The sequence below is a fragment of the Nannospalax galili genome, unplaced genomic scaffold (assembly GCF_000622305.1).
Source record: "Nannospalax galili isolate Female #2095 unplaced genomic scaffold, S.galili_v1.0 scaffold1485, whole genome shotgun sequence".
NCBI classification, from domain to species: Eukaryota; Metazoa; Chordata; class Mammalia; order Rodentia; family Spalacidae; genus Nannospalax; species Nannospalax galili.
Window position 1 is genome coordinate 478,997 of NW_008353031.1, and position 26,776 is coordinate 505,772.

The following is a 26,776-nucleotide window of genomic DNA, read 5'->3' on the forward strand; positions in this document are numbered from 1 at the left end:
AATCTGAGAAAGGTATTAGTAAGGATGGAGGGGGTCAGTAAGGAAAGGTGGAGATAGAGAAGAGATCTACTTGCCATCAAAGTACATTTTATGGAAATCACAAAAATGGTGATCCAGTGTATATGTGTAATGGCAATACTAGCAAGCTTCATGCCTGCTTCAAAGAAGTTAGTTAATATTAGATTAAATAATTTGTTAAATTAATTAATAGTAGATTCGGTTATATTGCGATATAAGTTTAGTGATTTGAATGTGAAATGCCTCCTGAACTCTCATGTATTTGAACACTTACTTGGTCTTCAGTTTGTTACGCTGTTTGGGGTGATCATGGAACATTTAGCATAAACAGCCTTGCTGTTGGAGTGGGCCCTGAAGGTTTATAGCCTGGTCCCATTGCCTGCTCTCTCTTCTTTGCTTCCTGTGTGGCTTAAAAACGCGATCAGCTAGCTTTGTACCCCTGCCAACATGGCTTGCCGTCCTCAATATTGTGGACTCTAGTCCTCTAACCATAAGTCAACTACAGCCTTTCTTCCTTATGTGAGTTTTGGTCGTGGGTTTTTATCACGGCAACAGAAAAGTAACTAATCCAATTAAAACCCATGTATTTAGTTTTAATTTCTTGGCATTGAGCATCTAAAATGTTTTGAATCTACAGTGTGACTGAGACCACCACTAACCGTCCTTTATCTTGTTATAATGGAATTTCCCTGTCATTAGTCTAGCAAACATTTTTTCCAAATATGCATCTGCCATATGAGGTAAAAAAAAAAAAAAAAAAGACCAATAAACCCCATTCTGGAGAAATCTTGATTTATTGTTGGCATTCCCTGACTTTCCCCCTTGCTAATTCAAAAATAATCTTCCCATCATCTAATTTCCTCAAAAGACTAGTTGTCCAAAATTATGGGTAGGGGCATAGCACGCAATCCCAAGAGACTGCAGTTCTGCAAGAGTATGTATTTTCACTGTGTTTAGTAATAAAACTTCTTCCCACATCCTTGTCTCTCAATCCCTTTTCTGTCGATATTAACATGGAAATATGGGGTAAAATTTTCAGTTTGAACTGGCTCAGAACGCCACTGCCTTCACCCTCAGCAATAAATGAAGATTACTTGCCAAATGAACTAATCATAAGCCTAAGGAGTAGAAACTCTTAGCAACTTGACCTTCATACACTCTCTGTAATGATGGTCTAATTACTCACACTGGGCAATGATATAGTTAATCATGTCTATGTGATGGAATTTCCACAAAAATCCTAGACAGAGGGATTGTAAGAGCTCTGGGATTGGTCCACTCATTCACATGCTGGAAGGTGGTGGGGACAGAAGTTGTTGTATCTGGAGCTATATCCAGGACCACATCAACTTACCTTTTATTTGTTTTCTATGTCATTTAAAGAAAATTATTTATTTTTATTTTATGTATGTATGTATGTATGTATGTATGTATGTATGTATGCATGCATTTAAGTGCACCCATGTCATGCAATGCCCACAGAAGACAGGAAAGGCTGTTGGATCCCCTGGAACTGGAGTTATGGAACGGTTGTTAGCTGCCGTGTGGGTGCTGGGAATTGAACCTGGGTCTTCTGCAAGAGCAGTTAGTGTTTTTAACCGCTAGGCCATCTCTCCAGTCCCTGTGTCTGTCCTTGATTAATGAATCAGCAATTATAAATATTTTCTGAGCGCTATAAGCAATCCTGTACATTATTAAACCTCAGTAAGGGGTTATGGGAATCCATATTTTAATGCAGATCTGTCAAAAGATGAAAGGACAGACCGGCATCTGAAGTGGTGGGAGTAAGTGATAACAGAGCTTTCCTTGTATACTCAGCCCTAACTCCAAGTAGTGTTAGTATTGAATCTGTTAGACAAAAAATTGTCCTAGACAACTGTTTGCAGTGAGGAAGAAACACATTTGGTTGCAGAAGCATTGTGAGTAGAAAAACAAATGTTTCTTTACTTACCAATACAGCTACAAGGATTGTATAGTTTAAAAATATAAATCTACCAGGCGTGGTGGTGCACACCTTTAATCCCAGCACTCGGGAAGCAGAGGCAGGTGGATCTCTGTGAGTTCAAGGCCAGTCTGGTCTACATAGTGAGTTCTAAGACAGCTCAGCTACAGGGAGACCCTGTCTCAAAAAGACATACATATATCCTTAAAGAAAGGTGAAATCACAAGTGCCAAATAATAAATATATCCACTGTAAATATAACTTTAGACATCCTTGATCTTCTCAACTGAACAAATGAACCCCATATTTAAATATATGCTAGCTATCAAGAGCTGATTTTCTGGCTAGTCAGCATAATGAATTCATACTTCAGAGAAAATAAAGTTCTCAAAAGTTTTTGCTGTAAAGAAAGAAAGATAAGTGAGGAAGGAACAAAGAAACTTCATATATATTCTTCTGAAGTTTAGAGAAATTTTTTGTCTGTTTGTTTCTGCAGAGTTGGGGCTTGTAAAATTTTGTTGAAATCTGAGGCCCCGTGGCAAGGAGGAATCATTACGAAGTTAATTCACAACTGTGAGAGTCCACAGAGTTACCTGACAATGGAGGAGGTTTGTGTTTAGACTCCAAGAGAATGTGTGCATCAGGGACACACACATACACACACATACATACACACATTCACTAAACAAACAAATAAATGTAAAAAAAGTTGAAAAAATAATTAGAATGGGATACTTCAGAATTTCAACCAAAGGTAATACTAGCAGTCAAAATATAAACTTCCCAGTTATGTAACTGTGTATTTTAAGTCTTTACAAAAGCACAGACTTTTTAACAAATTCTATAACGAGACCCATAAAAGATAATTTTGTGCAAAATTATACCCGCTGATAATAAACTTTTACTAAGACTATTCTAGATAATCTCATGTGTGAGAGAAATGAATTATTTTGAGAGAAATATGTGGGAGAAAAGACAATGATAAATTATATTACCAAAGAGTTCTGCTGCTTTTTTAGATGCATAAAACCGTGATCAAGTTAATCAAGATTTGAATTGAAATGTAAAATAAACATGTATTAGATCATCGACGTCAATTTGTTAATTCACGTTATTGACTTCTCAGAGTGTTACAACACACATCAAGTAAATCACTAGCCCTTGCATAGCTCCAAGTACTGAGTCTCCTAAAATGTTGTAGGTTGAGAGAGACCTTTCCTTCAGTGAATATGAACAGTATCTCATCTCTCCTATGGGATTTTAATCATGTCCTCTATTAAGCCACAGACGGTTTTGCAGATCAGAACTCATTTATAGTTTTTGTTTCATATTTATTGTCTGAAATTCTTTCTTTTCTTTTCCCCCTTATTTCCCCACAGTGCCTATACAACACAAATTGTGGCACAGGGTAGATATTCAGTAATGCTCATGAATCAGGCTTCGTAGAGACAAATATCTAGCAAACACAAGAGAAAAGAAAACTAAAGTAAAACTAATTACTTTTTAAAAGTGAATTCTGTTTTGTTTGTTTTTCGAGACAGTCTCCCTAGAGTCACAGATGACCTGAAAATTGCTTTGTAGACCAGGCTGACTCAATTTCACAGAAATCCATCTTCCTCTGGAGTGCTGGTATGCACCACCATGCCTGGCTAAAAGTAAATTTGAGAGACATTAAAAGAAAGCTTCAAGGATTTCCTCCTCGATTGGTTTGTGGCACCCCTGCTACTTCTAGGGGTAGAGGATGGTCACTGTCTAGAGGTCATGGTAGGACTTATTGACTTAAAAGGCATAAAAAAACTCAGACTGAGCAGAGAGCAACAGGCAACAGACTTTATTTAAAAAGACAAAGAATCATGCTGACACAGAGAAAAGGACACCCCACAAGAGGGAAGGGGTTCAGAAACCCAAAACACAAGTCCCCTTGGGAGGGTCTAGATTCTTAAAGGTTTTAATTGGGTCTGCTTACCCTAATTTTGGATTGGTCAGCTAAAAAAGTGAAAATTTATGTGAGGAAATGTCCCAGTACAGACTTGGTATTATTTGAACTGTTTTGGATTGGTCATTAGGAACAGGGGCCCTGCAGAATGGAGGTCTCCAGGCCTTTGTCTCAGACCAAGAAGACTATGTCATCTTTTTTATTCATCTGCCCCCCATTCCCTATCTATCTACCTGTCCAGAAATAGGTCTAATTTCTAATCTCTCAGCCCATGTTCTTGAAAATGTAAGCATCTTCAGAGATGGAAATTAAAGCTCGGAAGTCACTGACAAAAATCATTACCTGCACAATGAAATACACCAACAAACGGTTAAGCAATTTGGTCTTTCAAACAGAAGAAACTTCAAAAGAAAAAGTGAAATTTTCAGGGACACATGACTTTGTGTGTTGCTCTGCACATCTGACTGTGTATTTAGAATATCCCTGCTCAAAAATGGCATTGCTTTTCTTTCTACCAGACATGGCTCTAGTTTGTTATTCAAGATGCAGCCTCTTTTGAGTTTTACCATATATTACTCAAATAAAAATGGAAATCAAGCCCTGCTTTCAAGATTTATTGCCAAATTCATCTTCCTTAATTTGAGCATTTTGTGAATGTGACTAGCAATTGCTGGTGATGAAGAAAAATGGAGATACTCTTTGTAAATGAAGATGCTTTATAATACATTTCATTATGGAGGAAAACCCACATGGACAACAGTGCATAAGCTATAGAGTACAACATAATTTAGTCCAATTTGGTTGACTTATTGTTGCTTATTCATAAATATTCAGAATGGTCTTATTTTACAAAAACGTTCAGCTGCCAGTCTTTGCAGTGAAATCATAAACTCTTGAAACTGACAATTAAATAAACTCACATGTGAAACATCAAATATGCTACAAACATTCACCATGGCTACTGAAATTTAATACTTTGATGAAATGAAAATTTCTAGAGCATAAAATTAACTGAAAATTGACATTTTTTTAGATAGTTTGAATTTTCAGAATAATTTAAACTGTTTTCTCATCCCTTCATACCATGGTGTAATGTATTTGAGTCTTTCTAATTTATTGTAAGGTATTATTTGAAATCTGTAAAGCAGTATAAAAACACCTTATAAACAGAGCTTTGGGTTCTATCATTTTATAACAGTTTTGTCAAATTTCCTTTTTAAAAATCTTTATTTTCATTTTTATTTTATGTACATGAATGTTTTGCCTGCTTGTATTTATGTGCACCTGCGGCATACAATTAGTACATAGACCAGAAGAGGGTGTTGGAATCCTGGAACTGGGGTTTATGGACAATTGTTACCTGCCATGTGGGTGCTGAGCTCCAAACCCAGGTCATCTGCAAGAGCAGCCAGTACTCTTAAACACTGAGCCCCCCTCTGCGGCCCCTAAAACTCCTTTTGTATCCTTCTCTAATCCCTTTTTGGTCTTTTCCTTCTTAAAGGTAGTAAACATTCTGAACAAGCAATTATTCTCACACATGCTTTTCTACGTATTTCTGAGTCAACATTATATAATATTTTACAGCATGTACATATGCTATGCATATTAAACTTTATTTTAAACATTTTTTGTGAGACTTCTTGTATTATTAGTACGGTCTTTTATACTCTTGCAGTTATTTTTTCTTTGTTTTGCTTTTATTCTTTATGTTTATATACCTGGAAGTGGGCTGATGCATCAGTATTAGAATATCTGCAAAAGTGTTACCTGAAGGACAAACGAGGATTACCTACAAGGGAACATGCTCTCTTGCATATAGGCTAAGGTAACTGTTCCTTAGAGTGCAGGTCATATAAGGAACCTGCTTCCTGTAGTGACCTGATGTGACCACTTTGGAGCATAGACAAGCCTTATCTGATTCACAACAATGAACATTCCCTGTGAGGAGTTTCCATCAACTTTATAGTTCTCACACATCCTCAAATTTTTTCCTAGGATCTTTTGGCAATCAACTCCACTGCCCTAGAACACATGGGTCTGTGGATACATTACCTGGAATAATAAGTATCAATTAATAAATAAAAATGAGTATAGATTGCCAAAAATTTATATAGTAACCAAATGCTTAATAGTATTGTTCATTTTGAAACTGCAAATATCAATAAAAGATAAGTAATGGAAAGAGACAAATGAAAGTAATCTTTAGGATCTATTTCTAGTATTTTGTTATTAATAGGCTTTGGGACTTGCAAAAATGTCTTGCTTTAGAATTTTTTTCTTTTTTTCTTTTACACTTGCATTGGTTTTTGTTCTTTGTAGTGCTGGAGATCCAACCCAAGGCTTCACATATGTAAGACAAGCACTCTTCTATGGAGCTACAGATCCATCCTGAGTCTTCTCTATTTGATAAGAAGACATATAAAGCATATTTTCAACTTTGCCACTTCAAAATTGACCAACAAGGAAATATTGCGAGATCATACACAATAGCTCTGAAAATTTTCGTCTTAAGGAATATAATGGGAATAAAGTGAGTGTTTTAAAGAACAATTATACATTATTTATCATTAATCAAACTAATAACTGACATGCATGTATTTCTGACTGATCAAATTACATGACCTCAAACTTTGTGGCTATACTTTTAAAAATGCCATACAAATGTGAGTCCTTGTAAATTTGAATGTATGGAAGTTAAGCTCTTAAACAGAAAATAAAGAAATTATTAAATTATTGCTATTCATTTTTTTTCAAGTATTTTATTTATTATTTTTATTTTTTATTTTATGTGTATGCATGTTCTGCCTGCATGTAGGTAAGTGCACCCATGTCATGCAATGCCCCCGGAGGACAGAAGAGGTTGTTGGATCCCCTGGAACTGGAGTAAAGGACAGTTGTAAGCTACCATGTGGATGCTGGTGTTTGAACCCCAGGTCTTCTTTCTGCAAGAACATCGAGTGTTCTTAACCTCTGAGCCATCGCTCCAGCCCTGGTCTGCTATTCATTCCTACTTCCTTTCAGGAGTTACGTTTTTTTTTTTTTTTTTTTGGTCTTTTTGAGACAGAGTTGCCCTGTAGCCCGAGCTGTCCTGGAACTCACTATGTAGACCAGGCTGGCCTCGAACTCACAGAGATCTGACTGCCTCTGCCTCCTGAGTGCTGGAATTAAAGGCGTGCGCCACCATGCCCAGGTAGGAGTTACTTTTTAATTGATGATACTCTGAAATCTACTTATAAAATTCTGATTTAATAAATAGTTACTGACAGATTTTTCTAAATTTTCAACTATCTCGATGATAAAGAAGGAGATGCTATTAAACATACTATTATGTGCTTCATCTACCATAAATCTATGTCTTGTCCTGAGGTGGTGGGATTAAAAATTGAATGAATATTAATTTTCTCAAACTAACAAACCTTTGATATTTTGCAAAATTTTGGCGCATTCTACAAATATTGACACATTGGCAAAAGTGTGGTACACTGTAAATATACATAGGAAATAAGTATTAGCAAATACTGCCAAATTACTTTCCTACATGTTTTTTCCAGTTTATATTCCCAAAGTATAAATGTTTCAATATATGCAATTGTTACCACATTTACTGTTGTGTAGTTTTTAAAATTGTATCCATTTTGTGATTGTGTAGTAGCATATTTCTTTGGTTTGATTTTCATTTTTGATTTTAACTAAGTTTAAGTTCTTTTGCATAGTTGTCTGAAGTTTTGCTACTGTAAAATTATCTTTCACTCATATTTTTCTGGTGTGCCATTTTTTTACCCAATGACTTGCACAAAACTTTCCCAGATGGTGTATGTTCCTCTATTTGACGCAAATATCTTCTTACAAAATGACTTCTTTATTTACTGTGTCTTTTCCTATAGTTTGTTGTTGTTTGATGACTAATAACTAGGACATGGTCAGAAAAACAAAAGTCACTTAGATATTGTGAATGAGCAGTTGATACTCAATACAGTTAGACGGTTTGATAACTTTGGAAGTCTGAAGCAAGTACAAGATGGAAAATCATTGCTGTTTTTCAGAAAATCATGAGTGCAGATATTTCTCGGCACATATAGCCAACTACCTCTAGGAAACTCCTGCCTGCAGCTCCTGGTGGGAATAATGGTTTTATTGGTCCACATTTCAACTGTCTCAGGACTGCCTTTTGAGGTTTTTTTGTTTTGTTTTTGAGAGAGGGTCTTCCTGTCACCACAACTGGCCTGTAACTTGATGTGTAGACCAGGTTGGCCTGAATCTCAGAGAGTTCTGCTTCTTCTGTCTACCAAGTGCTGGGATTAAAAGTGAGCACTACCATTCCTGGCCCCAGTATTGCCTTTAACTGACAGAATTTAACCAAAGTTCTTTGTTGTCAGTATACTTTAGGAAACACAGCAGCCAGATTTTTACTTTAAACTTCAAGAAAGTGCTTAGAAGGTAGGGATGTAATTGACTTAACAGATTTGTTTCTTCGTTATCTTGTTTTAATTTTCTATTTCTATACGTTAAAAACTTACCTATTCTTAGACATAATATTTCCTAAGCATTTTAAAGTTTTGATACTTTTGGTCTTCAACATGCCATAAACTAAGTTTATGAAATGTACAGATTGCTAGGTAAATTTAAGTTCAAGTTTACAAAGCTTTGGTGATTTGAAATCTCTGAAAGTAATAATGATGCCTTTGTTATTCTAGCATGAAGAAATTATATTTAGTATGTTCCATATAAAAGACAGAGATTTAAGAGATGTTTCATTAGTATTTTTCTTAGAGTACCTTGTACTATACAATGTACCCTTAGTCAGTTCTTCCTTCATTGCCTGGTTAATTTCAAGATTTCAAAAGGAAATGCCCATCGTATCCGGTCAGTGGTTTCTAGGACATGCAGCCTCATGGAACAGCCTCATGGAGCAGCCTCATGTTCCCATCTAATTTTATTTTCTACTCAGATTTGCATTAAATAAATTATGCACAAAAATGAAGTTAAAGCTAACAGGTCATCTAATTATTTTTCATGGTTAGCATTGTCAACAGAATGTCAGTAACTAAATTACAGAACTTAAATAGGATAATTTGTTGTATATTTATAAAGCTAGTATACAAGCAAAGGCACTAAAAATTACCTAATGCCTGTCTTTAATGAGAATATGAAATTTGGAATGGCTATGTACTCTGTAGATTATTGAATCATTTCAAGCAACTAAACTGGAAGTATGAGAGTCCATACATATTTGAAGTTTCACTTGGAATTATAAATATTTCTCCATTTGTGTTTTTTTTTGTAAATGAAGTGAATAGAAGAAATAGCAAAAATTTATTTACCCAAGAGGACCTGCCTAATGGCTATGCATGCTGGATATCTGCCAGGTTAAATGGTATAGATGGTTATGAAAATACTCAGATCCTTTTTACTGATTTAAATGGAGGTAACTACAGATGAATGGAGCTAAAAGGAGATATAATGAAATACGCTTTCAATAAGAATTTAGAAATTTCACAAAAACAACTGACAGTAAAACTAAGTCAGTTTCTGAGAGTAATTTACACCAAGAGGACAAATTCCAAGTCTCAAGCACAAAAATGACTAAAGTTTCCTTAGGAAAAAATTCATAAAGTTACTTTCTGATTGGTTCTTCAAACTTTAGAATGAAATGGTAATTTCCTTGCACCTTATTTGGTAAATACTCTAGGAAGCTCATCTATGTCTTCATAAATTTCTTGTCATCAACATGTCAGTAACTACATTATGTTGCATAAAACACCTGGGAAATATGCGCCTTCTCAATCTTTATTCAGAGAAAGTTTCAGATTTCTGAAGAGCAAGAGTAATTGACAGCCATTACTTTGAAAAGAATGAAAAAAAAGAGTGTGACCAACAAAGAAGTTAAATTCTGGGAAGCGTGAGGATGAGAATAGCAGAAGGATTTCTTAATGGTTGTCATGGCTAGACCAGGTGTGACTCTCAGACTTTTACTCAAGCATTCACCTGCAGTTGATAGAGAAACTTATTTGGGAAAAGAGATAGTCCCCCAAAGACAGAATGAGGTATTATTCTTGACAGCTTTATAGATGAAGACTAAACAAATTAAATCAAGGAATGTTACATTCTTCCAAATACCTCAGGTGTGGTGAAGAATTTACATTATATGTATGTGTATGTGTGTGTGTGTGTGTGTGTGTGTGTGTGTGTGTAGTTTATGTATCAGTGGAAGATAGTGAGACAATCTCACATCTATCTTAGTATAGTATACCTAAAATTATTAATAAGAGGCAAGCTAATGCTTTTCTTTCTAGGCACTTAGGAATCTTTGAATTCCTTGATACCATTAATCACAGAAGTACTAATTCAATATCCCTTAATTTAATTTTTATAAAGTATCTGTCAGAGCTGTATATTGTATTAAACAGTTATTACCTCAAAATTATCTTCCTTACTAGCAGAACCTAGATTTTTTCCCAGCTACAATACAAATGCATAGTAATATTATAAGACAAAGCCAACTATTTAATACATCAGATACTAAATTTACCATCTTGCTTTGCTGGAAAATCAAAAGATAACTACACAGTACAGTTCTTAACTAAAAAGAAAAGATAGAAGGATGTCTTCCAGGGCTGTTTGGATGTATATTTAATCTTGTTAATGGAAGTGTGTGTGTGTGTGTGTGTGTGTGTGTGTGTGATTAGTACTATCTGTTTCTATTTTCTTCCTCCCTTGAAGGGGGTGGTTGCAGTAGCTATATTATGGTCACGTTACAGCAAATATGTGGACATAGATGAGCCTGCTAGAGATGACAAGTATAAAACTGAAAGGGAAAAAAATGTGTTTGATCTTGTTGAATGGCCGAGTCTAGACCTACCTCCTCTCCCTTCCTTCATCCATCCATCCCTCCCTCCCTCCCTCCCTCCCCCCTTCCTTCCTTCCTTCCTTCATTTTTATGAATGTTTTGCCTGCATTTATACAAGGGCACCCATGTTGTATAATGCCTGTGGAGGTTAGAAGAAGGTGTCTGATCCCCTGGAACTGGAGTTACAGATGGTTGTTAGCCTCCATGTGGGTGCTGGGAATCCAACCTGGTTCCTCTGCAAGAACAGTCAGGGCTCTTAACCATTGAACCATTACTCAGTCCCCCTCTTCCATTTTTATAGGCAATAATAATTCCATTCTTATATGAGATAAAGCCTAGCTATTAATTTTAATCTAGGATTAGTTTCCATTACTTGAAGTCAAAAGTCCACCTGGAAGTCTTAACAAGTGTATATTGAATTGAATACTAAATCAGATAAAGTGAAATGTGTTGTGGTGTCTTTTAAAAAACTCGTTTCTTCAGTTTTTTATGAAATAAATGTAATTCTACCTAAAAGTGAAAACGCTCAGGCAATATTAGTTAAGTCAACAAAACTAGTAATAGGATAGAGAGTGACTATTAGCTAATTAAGTGGACAAAAAATTCTCTTTGTGCTCAAATGAAAACTGTGAGAAGAATCTGACATTGAGAATGCATAGAGTATTCTGTCAACTTTGAGTATCCTTAGTATGCTTCGCCTAGGCCATGCATGCTCCATCCTCCTACTTTCGTTGCCAGGGATATTTCCTAGCATTCCTTTCTGTGATCCATGAACTATACCTTTAACACTACCTCATTCACGAAGACTCACTGAACTCTCTCCAGGTAGATTATGTTTTGATTGTTAATGTGAACATCAGGATCTCCTCTGCATTACACAGCATAATCTCAGATGTTTTAGAAACAATTTTGAAAAATTGTAGGGTACATAGCTATCACAGAATGGGAGTATGTGTAGTTGATCATTAATATGACTGGATAAAGAGATTTAAACACAAAAGCACAGTCTTCCACTTTTCCCCTGTATTTGAGCTCTTTAACTGTATTTATTTATTTATTTATTTATTTATTTATTTATTTATTTATTTATTTATTTTATTATTTTGTCTTTTTGAGACAGGGTCTCTCAGTAGCCCCAGCTGACCCGGAACTCACTATGTAGACCAGGTTGACCTCCAACTCAGAGACATGCCTGCCTCTGCCTCCCAAGTTCTGGGATAACAGGCATATGCCACCACACCTGACAAGTGCCTTCTTTTTAATTCAGCAATTGACTAATGCTTCTAAACATGTTTTGACACTTAACATGTACCCTGATAGAAAGTTCATCTGGTATCAACAAAACATTTTATTAAAAGCAGGATTTCAATTCTGAGAATGCATCTCAGTATACCAAGAACATGTAAAAAGATCCATTGAACCAAAACTAACTGAAGATATTGTTAAGAGAAATGGTCCCCTGGAGACCTATGCACAATGAGCTTGCAAAGAAGCATAGTCACTGTTACAGCAATTGTACATATAAAAAAGCAGCATTAAAATGTTGGCTAATTCTGGCTAAGGGAGTCAGAGTAAGCTGAGTCGGGAAATATTTAAATGCATCTTAATACTCAATAGTTCAATCAATGGCAAGGGAGGTTAGAGCATGCCTAAATGACAAAGTCTTAGGATGATTGGTGCAGCTGGTAAGTAAAGAATTGAAGATGTGAATGAACCAAAGAAGGCTGTAGTTAACTATTTCTACTGTCGATATGTAGAACAGGCACCATGTGAAGACCAGAAGCAATAATTAGGAACAAATACAATTGCTGAAAATTTATTAGTATTTCTAGGGCTCCCATTCATTGGTGGGGGTTCATAATATAGTAGATAGTTCATGAAATTGTATGTCATTTATTGAGCTTGTGACACATAGAGACACTTTGGAAGTAGACTACTGTCCTTGGAGTTACAAATCTGAGACTGAAGAGCCAGGAATTCTGGAGCATGCCTTTAATTCCAGCACCTGGGAGGCAAGGCAGGTGGATCTCTGTGAGTTCTAGGTCAGCCTGGTGTACATATTGAGTTCCAGGCCAAATGGGGCTGCAGTGAGACCCTGTCCCAAAAAGACAAAAAAATAATAATCTGAGATTGAAAAATAGAAAAATATCTGCCTCTGTAAGAATAACTAATTTTGTGCTTTATTCCCAGTTTTATTAGCTTAAAATTGTAAGGAAAACATATATCCAATAATGAAGAACTAGAGTCATTAAGAAGGACAACTGCAAATATTTTTTAAGGTTTCTTTCTTTCTTTCTTTCTTTCTTTCTTTCTTTTTTTTTTTTTTTTTTTCCTTCATGGAGCTTTTAGAGAAGATTGAATCTGACAACAGGAACTCACAGAGAACCACTTGCCTCTGCCTCCCAAGTGCTAGGATTAAAGGCATGCTTTCTTCTTTCTAACAACACATAGCTGAAGTGCTAACAATAAAGTCAATGACTCCCCTCATTCTAAACACCTGAACACCCAAATGATTTCAAATCTGTGCATGTCTTATGATGTCTAGTATCGCCACATCGGTAATATCCTGTATAGATTTTACGTATCAGTTATGGAAATCTAGAAATTGTCATAACATTTTAGACAAGAAGAAAGACAAGATAATGCAGAACAAAGAGAGACCATTGTGTTAATATGTCTTTAAAACTGTCACAACTCATTAAGAAAACAGAGGAAATAGCAAGCCTTGTGAGCAGATCACAGCAATAACGCATGTGCAGTAATGCTCCGCACCATGCCATTTAGGCCATCACGCAGTAAACACAATTCCTGGAAACTCAAATTTCATGGGCATTCATTTGTTTTGGAAAGGACTTCCACAAGAAACCACACTGCAAACAAAATACTAAGGTGTTTTATACGCACTTTCCATTTATTTTATTCACATGTGTTTAATGCTTCTGATGTAAAATTCTAATGAAGAATGTAAAAGCTTGAACAAGAGCAGTCTCTCAGCATTCTGGGACAGGAGGCTTAATTAACTATGCTCTGTACTTATATCCTCTGTCACCTGTTCCTCTTGTCACTAAAATACAGTGTTTTTAAAGTTGATGATTTGCTTTCACTCTCTGAGAGTCCATGATTATTTCTTTTGTTATTTTTTAAAGTTTTTTATTGGTTTGTTTCTGCAGTCTCATTATCAAGTCCATTCTGGCCATTCTTCTGCCTCAGCATCACAAATGTAGAAACTATAGACACATGTTATCACGTCTGACTTCCATGTTCTTGTATCTGATGCTGATACATTTTAATTCCTCTTTTTCTAAAAGTTTACATTTTTCTAATTTCTTATGAAATTTTTTTTTTTCGTCTTTTTGAGACAGGGTCTCCCTATAGCCCCCAGCTCTCCTGGAATTCACTATGTAGACCAGGTTGGCCTTGAACTCACAGAAATCCACCTTCCTCTGCCTCCTGAGTGCTGGGATTAAAGGCATGTGCCACCATGCCTGGCCTTATGAAAACTTTTAATAGCCAGATATTTTCAATTGGCCTAGCAATAATGACATTGAAGCATTGTTTTTATCCCACATGAAATGGATATTCTGAACTACAAGAACTAGTTATCCAACAGATTATAATTTTTTTAAAATTTGTTTTATGTGTATGAGTGTTTTGCCAGCATGTTTGTAAGTGAACCTACGTATGCAATGTTGTGGAGGCCAGAAGTGGGTGTCACCTTCCCCTGGAACCGCTCCCCTGGAACAGATGGTTGTTAGCTGCTGGGAACTGAACTCCAGTTCATTGCATGAACAGTAAGTGCTCTTCACTACTGAGCCATCTCTCTAGGCCCTGGATTATAAATTTTAAAACAAACAGGTAAGTATTGTTTTACGTTCATTTCATTAAGGAGTGTGTTACATAAGGTAAGAAACTCAATATCTACCATCAATCAATCTATAGTTTGTACAGAATTTTGTTCATTATGTAATTAGTTCATTTTTATATTATGAATAGTAAAATATATTCATTTGGTACATATAACAATGTACCCAAGATAAAAATAACTCTCTGTCAGAACTTTTATATGTCAGAATACCTGATATTACAGAGATGAATAAGACTGCCTATGCTTATTTTCAAGAAGGAAATTTAGCACAAATGTACAAAAATCTTTATGTATGTCATCTGAAACTATTAAGTTATTAATGACTGACAATGATTAGTGCACGAAATAAAATATTATTTTGTTTATTAGCTGACAGCTTAAATGTTTAGTTTCTATCTTTTACCCAAGCTTATTTACAATTTCTAAATATTGAATCAGAAGAATCTTATTATTTAAAATATTCATAAATAGAAAAACACAAAGTCCACCAATTTTTTAATCTCCCTGCAACTTGGTGTCTGCAGCTATCAAATGGCAATAGCTAGGATACCTGTAACTTAGGGAGTTGTTAAAACAAACTTACATACGTAGATGGGAGTTGCAAACGGCATATTGACAATGAGTTGTTAGATGTTATTAGTGCGGTACATTGCAAATTTTAATAAACCTTCAGCATCAGTGCTTGAAAATTTTAGCTGTCCAAAATACTTACTGGTATAGACAAGTTGAAAGCCTTCATCTGTCCCTTCTGAATCAGAATTAAATTCTAGCCAGAGCTGGTTTGAAGTACTGCTGAGTGTCAATCCTCTCATAGATGCACCCGTGAAAGCACCTAGCAGGTGTGTCGTTTTATCTTTTCCATCATAAATCTGAAAAATAATTAAAATATAAGTGCGCCAAAAAAGCATGTTCATAAGTTCATACTATATCCATAAGGAATAAGAATGTTCTGTGTTGTGTCTAAGTATGGTCAGTACATACAACTGAAGAACAATAAATAAATGAGTTCCACAAATGTCATGTCAAGAAACTATGAATCTACCTGGACGATTTTTAAGTTTCAAACTTGGTAGACGTTCAGAAACACTAAAATATTCTATATAAGACACAACATACTTCAGACACAGGATTTGGAGGAATAGAGCTGCAACTGACCTGAAACCACTTCTCCTGAAATCTGGCTCTCGCGGCTTTGGAGAGCCCTGTGAGGGTGCTAAAGGAAAACATCAATTGATGGTCTAACACCAGCTTCAAGACCAAATAACCACATCAATGGCCAGCACAGACTACGTCACTGGTGCAGTAGTGGCACTTTTATCTTAAGAGCAATCAAGAGCTACATAACTGGACTAAAAGCCCATTCAATGGGAGGAAACTCAAGGGTGGTAACTGTAAACATAACCAAATACACATGGCTGGAGTGGTCATAGATCTTAGAGAAAACCCCAAGACGGACACATCCCTAGACTAAATGGGATTTCTTCCTATGTGCAAAATATGTATCCTTATATTTACAGGAAATATCCCAGTCAGCACTCATCAAAGAAGCTCATTTTGCACCAATCAGAGACTATTATCAAATACCACAACTGGTCACACACAGACATTGTCTATGAATTGCCCAGGTCTAAGTGTCACACCTACAATAGAACCACTACGTGCAAGGCTCATGGAACACGAAACAGGGGTAAAGAAGACAACATTAATGAATCTCTCAGTTCTCATTAATGAAGCTCTCTCATTCAGTGGAGGGCCAGGAACACAAACGATCACAAATGGCCAAAGCATAGAGGTTAAGAGTGTGCTGAATTCTGGGTCTTGGACAGAGCTCCTTTATTAAACTTCACCCACCCAAGGCTCAGGGACCATAGTGAAAGAGGGGGCAGAAAGATTGTAAGAGCCAGGGAGGAGGTACAGGACCATCTTGAAACAGAGTCCTACAAGCTCCTGGGAATCTGCTTATATGATTCTATGGCAATGGTGTCAGTATATACAAGTCCCATGCAAACTCAGGCAGACAAAAACCCAGGAAAGAACTGGAAAAATGAAAAGGAGACCCCAATCTTATCTGAAGAAATATTGGCAACTAATTGCTGCTAGGTGAAAAAGATCTGATCTTCCTAAAACAAGGGACGACTTTAAATAGGCTGACTAGACCTCAGTAGATAGACTTACAGTGGGGGATGTCTGTGCACACTGACTTGACACAGTGGTCCTTAACAGGGATGACAGAGTACATGGGCTCCAATGAGGATGCTATGGGATGGGTAGAAAGATGATTAAGAATGTTTGGGATGTTCTGTATGAAATACACAAAAATTCAATAAAAACAAATTTAAAAAACACAAAGTTAGAGAAGAGGATGTAGCTCAAATGTAGAATATGTGTCTAGCATACACAAAGCCCTGGGTTCAGTCTCAAGAACCCAAAATATCAATGAGTCATATACTAATAAAATAAAAGCAACAAAATTTAGAATTATACTAATTAATTTTAATGCTAAATCAGCAATACAAAATTGAAAAAAACTGAACAAACTCATTATTCAGAAGCTTCTGAAATTATACCTTATTTCACTTTATTTTGCTTTTTCTATTACCAATGCTCATAGACTGTTTTTAGGTGGTACACGTGGGATACTTCACTACAAGTGTCTCATCTATATGATGCATTTTCTTTGTGCTATGTTGGGATAAAAATGATAATCTACTATAATTATTTGAAAGAGAAATGTCATTCAGAGGCTCAAGTATTTGAATGCTTTGTCTCTAGTTGGTGTCAGTGTTGATGGAATCTTTGGAAGTTGTAGATTTGCTGGAGGACGTGCATCACTGGGATAAGATTCGGAAGTTCATAACCATGTCCTGCTTCTGATTTGCTCACTCACTTTTTCTTTGCTAGTCAAGATGTGAACTCGAGGCTTCTAGCTCTGAGGTCATGTTTGCCATAGGCCTCCATGACTCCCTGCTGTGATAGACTCTTACTGCACTGGAACCGTAAACCCAAATAACTGTTTCATCTATGAAACAACCATGTGGAAAAGCTTATTATGATAATGATAAGCCCAGTGCTACATATCTTTAAATAAATTACAATATATTAAGCACAGAAATAATAGGAAAAGACAAAGCAGCCCAATCAAAGACAAATTGCTTTTAAATAAAGCATGAACGTAAAGATACATTTAAGAAAACTAACCAAACCAATTGTGTCTCTCATGCAGAAGTAATGATTAGATTATGTCAAATCAGAAAAAACTACACAAAAATTTTGAGACTATTATTTTGTTCTATTTTAAATAAATCTTTAATTGTGTTTTTTTATGTATTTTGGGAGAGTCTCCTTTTTAATAAAAACCAATTCTCTTTTTTATGTTGAATTTAAAATAATATCATAAAACATGTTGAGAGCCTCTTTATTGTCAGTGAAATTTTCTAGACTTTCATTTGTTCATAGTGTTCAGTTACTTCCAGTGTCCTCTGTAGAGTTGGGGATTAATACAAAGACCTAGTACTGGTTAGCATGCAGAGAATGAGAGATCTTTGGTTTGTTCTGTCATGATTTATTTAATCTCGTACGATCTTTTGTTTTTTAAATTGAATCTTTGCAAATTTCATATAATATATCTTGATTGTATTTAGACTTCCTCCCCTGTACCTCAGTTTAAGTCCCACACTGGATTTCATGCATTCTGTCATATGTGTTGAAACCTATTGAGCCAAGTTTGTGTTCCCATATGTCCCTTGATGTGCGATCATTCACTGGAGCCTGGTCAACCTATCTAGTACCATGCCCTTAAAGAAAACTACCTCTCCCTCTCCCAGAAGTCATCAGTTGCCAGAGGTTCCTCCTGTAAGGTTGGGGCTTCTTTTCCATTTCTCCACATTTGTTCTGGGTTTTGTCTGTTATGAGCCTGCATGGATCATGTGCGTGTTGTCACCACTGCTGTAAGTTCATATGGGCAAGTTCCCAGCTGTCTGGGAAACTCTGTTTACTTGTAGTCACCCACCACTCCTAGCTCTTAGAATCTTTCTTCCCTGTAGTCTTCAATATTCCCTGAGTCCTGGGTGGTAGAGATTTGATAGAGTTGTCCTACCCAGGCACAAAAACTCCAAGTCTTAGTCTCTTCACTTTGACCAGTTGTGGCTTTCTGGGTTAATTATTGTGTCTTGCATGAGGAATCTTCACTGGTGAGAGTTGAGGGATGCATTACTATTCTCTCTGCCCCCTGTTCCATTATGTTCCCTAAGCCTTAGGTGCAGAGGTTGTAAATGTGTCACTTAGGTCGGGGCAACTCACAGACATTTATTCTCAATGTTTGACCAGTTGTGGAATTCTGTAATACTCTCCAACTGTTGTCAAAAGAAGCTTTGTTGATGAGTGATGAGAGGTACACTTTTCTGTAAATATAAGGGTACATATAGAGACTATAATAAGAAAGTACATTGATTTAGCAACGAGACAAAAGTGGGGTTTTTTAATACAATGCAATTCTACTCAGGTGTAAAAAAAAATGAAATCATGAAATTTGTAGCTAAATGGATGGAATTAGAAACTGTTATATTAAGACTCAGAAAAAAGGGAAGTGTGGTCTCACCCATTTGTGGATCTTAGCTCAAATACTTAATTTCAAATAGATATAGGTATATATCTTGATATAGCTGCAGGAGCCAAGAAGATGGAACAGAACCATGGCAGTAAAGGATGAGAGAGAGAGAGAGAGAGAGAGAGAGAGAGAGAGAGAGAGAGGAGATTTTCAAGGGGGAAATGGGAAACATGGAAGTACTGGAGAAAGAGGGCTCTATGGGGGGGAAGAGAAGAGATATAAATAATGCTTAGGTGATATAAAAAACTAATGGGAAATGTATTAGTTCAAAAGCCTAAGGAAAAATACACACAATCGTGTGTGTGTGTGTGTGTGTGTGTGTGTGTGTGTGTAACTGAAAGCAGTATAAAATAAAACACAGTGCTGGGCAGGAGTGACCTCCTTTGAAGTTGTTGGTCAGGATAGTCCAAGAGACTCCCAAAATAACACAGGCTGTTGCCACAGCTTTGATTTCCTCCCAGAACCTATTGCTAAAGACAAGACATACTTAAGCTGAAACTTACCAGGAAGCTTCCTCCCTGAAGGCTAGCTCTCACTGCACCAGATGATACTACGCAAGCTGACAAGTGGGAAAATAATCAACGGTTCTGTGCAGCTTAAAGCCTAATAAACACAACAATTATTGGGACAGGAAACTATGTCTATCTCTGCAGTTGTGGCACTTTTTAAATTAATTTGTGTATTTCATACAGAAAATCCCAAACAATCTTAATTATCTTTATACCCTTATCCCCATTGGCATCCTCCCATAGCCTCCCTGCACCTCACCCTCACTGGAACCTATATACTCTGTTATCCCCATTCTTGCCCACTGTGTTGTCAGTGCCCCGAGGTGTTCCACAGTGCAAGTCTATCCTCTGAGTCCAGTCAACCTATCTAGAGTCCCTTGTTTTAGGAAGATCAGCTATTTTTCATCTAGCAGCTACCAGTTACCAACATTCCTTTAGATAAGATTGGGGTCTCATATTCATTATCCAAGTTCTATGCTGGTTTATTATCTGCCTGAGTTTGCATGGTACTTGTGTATGCTGACACCTATGCCATAGAATCATATGAGCAGGTTCCCAGGAGCTTGTAGGACTCTGTTTCCATATGGTCATGCACCTCCCCCTTGGCTCTTACAATCTTTCTGGCCCCTCTTCTGCGATGGTCCCTGAGCCTTATATGGATGAAGTTTAATACAGGGGTTCTGTCCAAGGACCATTATTTAGCAGACTCTTGATCTCTATACTTTGGCTATTTTGGCTTTTTGTGTTTCTGTCCCTCTGCTGCATGAGGGAGCTTCATTATTGAGAACTGATTCATTAGTGTCCTCTTCTTTATCCCTGTTCTTTGTTCAATGAGCCTTAAGTGTAGAGGTTGCATTGTAGATGTGTTCCATGAGCCTTAAGTATAGAGGTTGCATTGCAGATGTGTCCTTTAGGCCTGAGCAATTCATAGACACTGTCTGTATGTGACCAGTTGTAGTATGATAAGCTGAAGACGCAGAGGCAGGAGGATCTGGAGTTTGAGGCCAGCCTGGACTACATAGTTTTCTACTGCTGGCCTCCTAGAACTTGAAGGTAAGATCCTTCTGCTGAAGACAGAACATAAATCAGACACAGGATTTGGAGAAATAGAGCTGCAAATGACCTGGAAGTCACTTCCCCTAAAAGTAAGCTCTCATAGCTTTAGAGAATGCTATGAAAGTGCCAAGGGAAAGCTTTAGAGAATGCTATGAAAGTGCCAAGGGAAAACATCAACGGATGATCCAGCACTAGCTTCAAGACCAAACAACTACATTAATAGTCAGCATGGCATACGTCATTGGTGCACTAGTAGCACTTTTATCTTGGGGGCAATCAACAGCTATCTAATTCAACTAAAATCTCACTCAAAGGGAGGAATCTCAAATGTGGTACTGTAAAGTAACCTAATACACATGGCCAGAGTAGTCATAGATCTTAGAGAAACCCCCAAAACTCTCACATAGCTAGACTAGCAATTTTTTTTTACTATGTATCCTTATATCTACAGACAAATATCCCAGTCACCACTCACCAAAGAAGCTCATTTTACAGCAGTCAGAAACTAATACCTAGTACCATAACTGGTTACACACAGACAATGTATATGAGTAGTGGCACTTTTATCTTGAGGTTAATCAACAGCTGTCTAATTGGACTTAAGGTCAAGTCAGTGGGAGGGAACTTGTGCAATACTGCAAACATAGTTGAATACACATGGCTAGAGAGGTCATAGATTCTAGAGAAAACCCCCCCTTTTTTCACATAGCTTATAATTTTTATGCTATACCTCAAAAACACCTATACGATGATTAAGAAACTAAAAGTTGTATTTAGTACTCTTATTTTAAATGTAATCTAATTGTGTTTTAAAAATTGTAATTTGATTGCAGACTAATTAATATTGTAATTTAATTTTGCTACATTTAATAAATAGCTGTATGCAACAATCAGCTTTAAAATTTCAATTTAACAGCAGACCCCCAGAGTGTTACCTTCTAAATTTCATAGAAGGAATAGAATGAAATTTGAAAATCATATATCATAAAAAATATGACAATGGATAATTTTCTTATAGCTAACATAGTGTTCGGGGTTGGAGAGATGGCTCAGCAGTTAAAAGCGCTGTTTGTCCTTGCATAGGACCTCAGACTGGTTCCTAGCACCTAAATGGTGGCAACAACCTTCTGTAACTTCAGCTGTTGCGGATCTGATGTCCTCTTACGACCTTTGCAGGCATTGCACACTTAGGTGCATTTATTTATAAACACATAAAATAAAAATAAATAAAATGATGTTAATAATTGGAGCTGAGGATATAGTTCAGTGGGTAAAGTATTTTACAGCAAAGATGAGGACTTGAGTTTAGATTCCTCTGCCCACATGAAAAAAAACAAAACAAAACAAAAACCCTGCGTGGACAAACACTTCTGGATCCCCAGTCCTTGGGGAGGAGAAGATGGAAACAGGTATATCCTGATCAGTCTAGCCAGTGAAGTACAAGTTCAGTAAGAGACATAGCCTTTAAAACTGATGGCATATGAATGAATAAATGCATATACTCATATGTAGACATAAATATGAAGTTCATGAAGTAAGGTTTCCATATAGCTTTTTCAAACACCCAGTGTTAGTTATTCCTCTCCCTCTGCTGTCTTCTGCCCTACCCTGCCATCCCTCTTCCTGTTAAACCTGTTACCCTACAGAGTAGGGTTCTCTCCTCCCAGAAACGACACATTGACTTGTAAAAAGCCTAGTACCTGGGAACTTGTTCATAAGAACTTACAGCAATTGTGTCAGCAAGCACAAACACACGCAAACTCAAACCGGACAAAAACCCAGCATAGAAGTGGGGAAATAGCTAAGGACCCCCAACCTTAGCTGAGGAACCATTGACAGCTGATCACCCCTAGGTGAGGGAAAATTGGTCTTCTTTAAGGGTATGACCCTAGATAGGCTGACCAGGCTGCAGTGGATGTACTCACACTGAGGAATATCTGTGGACACAAACTTGACATAATAAGCCTTATTGTGTATGGCAGAATGCATGAAAAGCAGTGGAAGTGCTGTGGAAGATGCAGAGAGAGGAGAGGGTTTAAATATGATGAATATGTATTGTATGAAATAACACATAATTCAATAAAATTATATATTGAAGAAAAAAACACCCTGTCCCTCCTCTCTAGTATTTGCTAAGGGTGTCCCAGAGCCCCTCCTCCCCAACCATACAAGCTGTTGCCACTGCTCTTGGTTGCCCCCCAGAACTTGATGGAAGGATTTTCTTGTAGCAGATAGCATTGGTGTAAGTCATAAAACAGAGAGAAATCAAATTAGTATGAAACAGGAAACTTTCTCTCTAAGGGCCATCTTTCATAGCAGTGGAAGGTGATATGCAGTCTTCTAGGGTAAAAATGTCAACAGTCTTATCTAGAGGCGAATTCCATGAGATACAAAAATGGTGCCATAAGATATGGTGAAAGACGCAATATTGGCAAAAGTGTTATGGGGTCACCAGCTGCTTTCTGGTTGGATTTACATCCTGTTCCACAGGAGAAAACACATGTCTGGAACTATAAATCTGGCCAAGAACCCACGGTTGGATAAGTCACAGGCCCCAGGAATGAATCTACTATTAATATTTTGCTAAAAGGAAAAAATTAAATTGCTCTCTAAATTCCTATCTCTATATCCATTGATTGCTGCAGCTCTCAGACCTCATCAGAGACTTTTCTTTGTGCAGTGAAGGGCAGTTAATGTAGAATAAGTGTTTCTGGAGTGGTCAGCCACTAATGGGACATATATATCATACCTCCCTCACCCAATTATGAGGGACCACTGGAAAAGAAGTGGCAGAAAGATTGCTAGAGCCAGAAGACAGGGAGGATTAGACCAAAACAGGATCTTAAGGATATGACAGGACCACTGCCCTTATGAATTTATAGCAGCTGTGATTGTCTTTAAAAGATGAAAACAAGGAACTGGAGAGATGGCTGGGTGGTTAGGTTAAGAGTCCTGGCTGCTTTTCCTGAGGATCTGGGTAAAGTTCCTAGCACCCATATGACAGCTAACAACTCTCCTCAACTCCAGTTCAAGGGAATTCAGTGCCCTCTTCTGGCCTCCACTGGCATGGCTCAACATGAGGGCCGTTAATTACATGCAGACAGAACTTTCCTACATATAAAAAAAAAATGTTTAAAAGTTGTAAACAAGATGAAGCCAGTCAACATTCTAATTTGAAGGTGGTGGGGTGGAAGGTCTGAGGAACCCCCTTCCCTAGCTGAGGAGCTGTGACAAATGAAACTTTTCTGGGGAAGGAAGGCCAGTTCTATTTAAGAGTGTGGCCACTGGTAGGTCAACTGTACTCCAGTGGATGGTCCCACACCCACAAGCACATGGGCAGTCCAACTGGAATCATTGAACTATTAATAAAAAAAGTGGACATGAATTGGGAAACTGTGAGGGATGGCAGTAGATCTGGTAAGACTTAAAGAGAAGTAGGGGGTGAATAGGATCAAAATACACTGTACGCATAGTGAAATTTTCAAAAAATTATTAAAATATTATGTTTGTAAGAATAGTGATTTCAAAAAGATTAAGGAAGACATCAGCATCGACCTCTGGTTTCCATGCACATGTACATATGCACAGACATTTATACATGTAATACATGCACACATACATGTAAAATAGGAAGGAAGGAAGGAAGGAAGGAAGGAAGGAAGGAAGGAAGGAAGGAGAGGTAATTATTTGACGAAGACCTTGTCTCAAAAAGAGAAAAAAAAAGAAAGTAGAGTGCATACAATTAAAGTTGTTATCAGCTTGAAAGATTATTATGAATGCAAAATGTTTTATGTAAGTCCTGTAGAGCCATAAAGAAAGCACCTATAGAGAACACATAGAAGAAAGGAAGGAAGGAAGGAAGGAAGGAAGGAAGGAAGGAAAAATTGGGCCTTTCTTTTATTGGTAAACATGGTGCCATTAGTCCTGGCCTCATCTTTATATTCTTAAATATTCTTCATAATAATTCATTCAGTTTATGTTATGCATAAAAAATAAGATTTAAAGTGTCAAATACTAGTTGTGGTTAAAAAAAAGCCTCACAATTTATCTCTGTTACACACAGTTATATACACAGTTATCTAAACATAGTGCTTAGTGTTTATGTGAAAATAAAAACAAACACAGCAGCAACAATAGAAGAAACAGCATTTCTGATTGTTTTTCTGTTTTCCAATAATGAGTATTCACTGTTGACTGTTTAAAGCCTAGGTGCACTAAACACCTCATATAAGTGTTAATTGAAATAATTAAATTATACATATCCACACATTGCAAGTGCAAATATGGGAAGATGCTACCAATATTCTTGCTATAGTCTGTGACTATTGAGACCACAAAGCAGAATGCATTTCAGTCAGACCCACACCATCCTGGATAAAGTTCCCTTGATGGGCTAAGAAAAGAACAAACAAATTAGGTTCTGATTTGGCTTTCTAAGAAAGAACCTTCCATTTTAACCAGTTCAGTGTCATTGTGATAGAACCCCTTAACTCAGAAAATAGATTATATGTTTATCTGGCTTTCCACTTGGGGTCTAGGAAAGTGGCAAAACTTAAAATTCCCAGAAAATTGGTAGAAAAGAAATGGCCATAAATGGTTAGTGAGGCCACTGGGCATGAGTTAGTCATGTGGAACTCAGTGTCATATAAGAACTTAGTGTCATATATGGAATAGCCAAAAAGTATTTCTCATTAAGTTAAGATCTGAGCATGAAATAGTATCAAGTGCTGGTTAGTCAGAGTGGTTCAGGAGACTCCCAAAATAACACAGGTTATTGCCAGAACTCTTGGCTATCCCCCAGTGCTAGAAGATAAGATCCTACTACTTAACACAGGACATAATTCTGACACAGGGCTTGGAGCAATATTGCAGGAACTGAACTGGAATTCTCTCTGATGATTTGCTTTCATAGTTCTAGAGGATGCTATGTAAGTTTTAAGGTAGAAAATCATCCAATGGTCCAATTCCAATCCAACCCTACAGCCCAATAATCATAATGACCAGCACAGCAAACTACCTTTACTGGTACAGCAGTGAGGAGTAATCAAGAGCTATCTAATTGGACTTAAAGCCCTCTCAATGGGAATGAACTCATGGGTGGCACTGTAAACACAGCTAAATACACATGGTTGGAGAAGCCATAAATCCTAGAGAAAACACTATCTCTGTCATACCTCTGGACAAATAAAATTTTTTACCATGTACTAAATATGGATCCTTATATTTACAGACAAACATGCAGTACACCACTCATGAAAGAAGCTTCTTTCTGCAGCAGATGGAGGCTAGTGCAGAATACCACAACTGGTCAGAGACAGAGAATATACGTCTGAGAGATGCCCAGTCCTAGGTAACACGTCTACAGTGGAACCTCTACATCTAAGACTTATAAACACAGAGGAACAGGGAGTAGAGAGAAAATTAGTGAATCCCTCAAAAAAAAAATCTTTTTCAAAATCTACACAAACCTTATATTCACAGAATTTTTTTGCATTAGGAAATCTACCATTAAACGACATGATTATTAAAAGAAGGAAATGATCAGTAGTGTTAAAGATCACAGCTTAACAGGGAATCCTCTATTCCTGCCCATATTGGGAAATGTAACTTTTTGTCAGGATTTGTGAAATGGAAACGTTTTTAATTTCTTATCTTATTTATGAAAATCTTGAAGATTCAGGAGCTGGAGAGTTCAGTGTTAAAGAGCACTGGCTGCTCTTGCAGAGGACCCAGGTTCAATTGCTAGCACCCACATGGTGGCTAACAGCCATCTCTAACTCCAGTTACAAGGGATCTGAAACCTTCTTCTGACCTCTGAGGGCACTGCACGACACCAGTGCACTCACATGCAAGAAAAACAGTCATACATAAATAATAATAAAGAATCATTGACAAAATATTTAAAGAAAATCTTGAAAGTTCAAAAGAATATGCATCATTATTTTAAAATATTTTCAATATAACTTTACAGAAGTAATTATTTTTATTTTTATTCTG

General features: G+C 36.9%; 1 protein-coding gene across 1 annotated transcript in view; it reads right to left on the reverse strand.

Annotated features, from left to right (window-relative positions):
* Positions 1-26,776, reverse strand: part of LOC103747790 (CUB and sushi domain-containing protein 3) — a 473,923-nt gene that overhangs the window by 339,523 nt on the left and 107,624 nt on the right. The window contains exon 12 of the mRNA XM_008850327.1: positions 15,321-15,477. Within this exon, the coding sequence (XP_008848549.1) occupies positions 15,321-15,477 (157 nt within the window). The remainder of the gene's footprint in view (positions 1-15,320; positions 15,478-26,776) is intronic.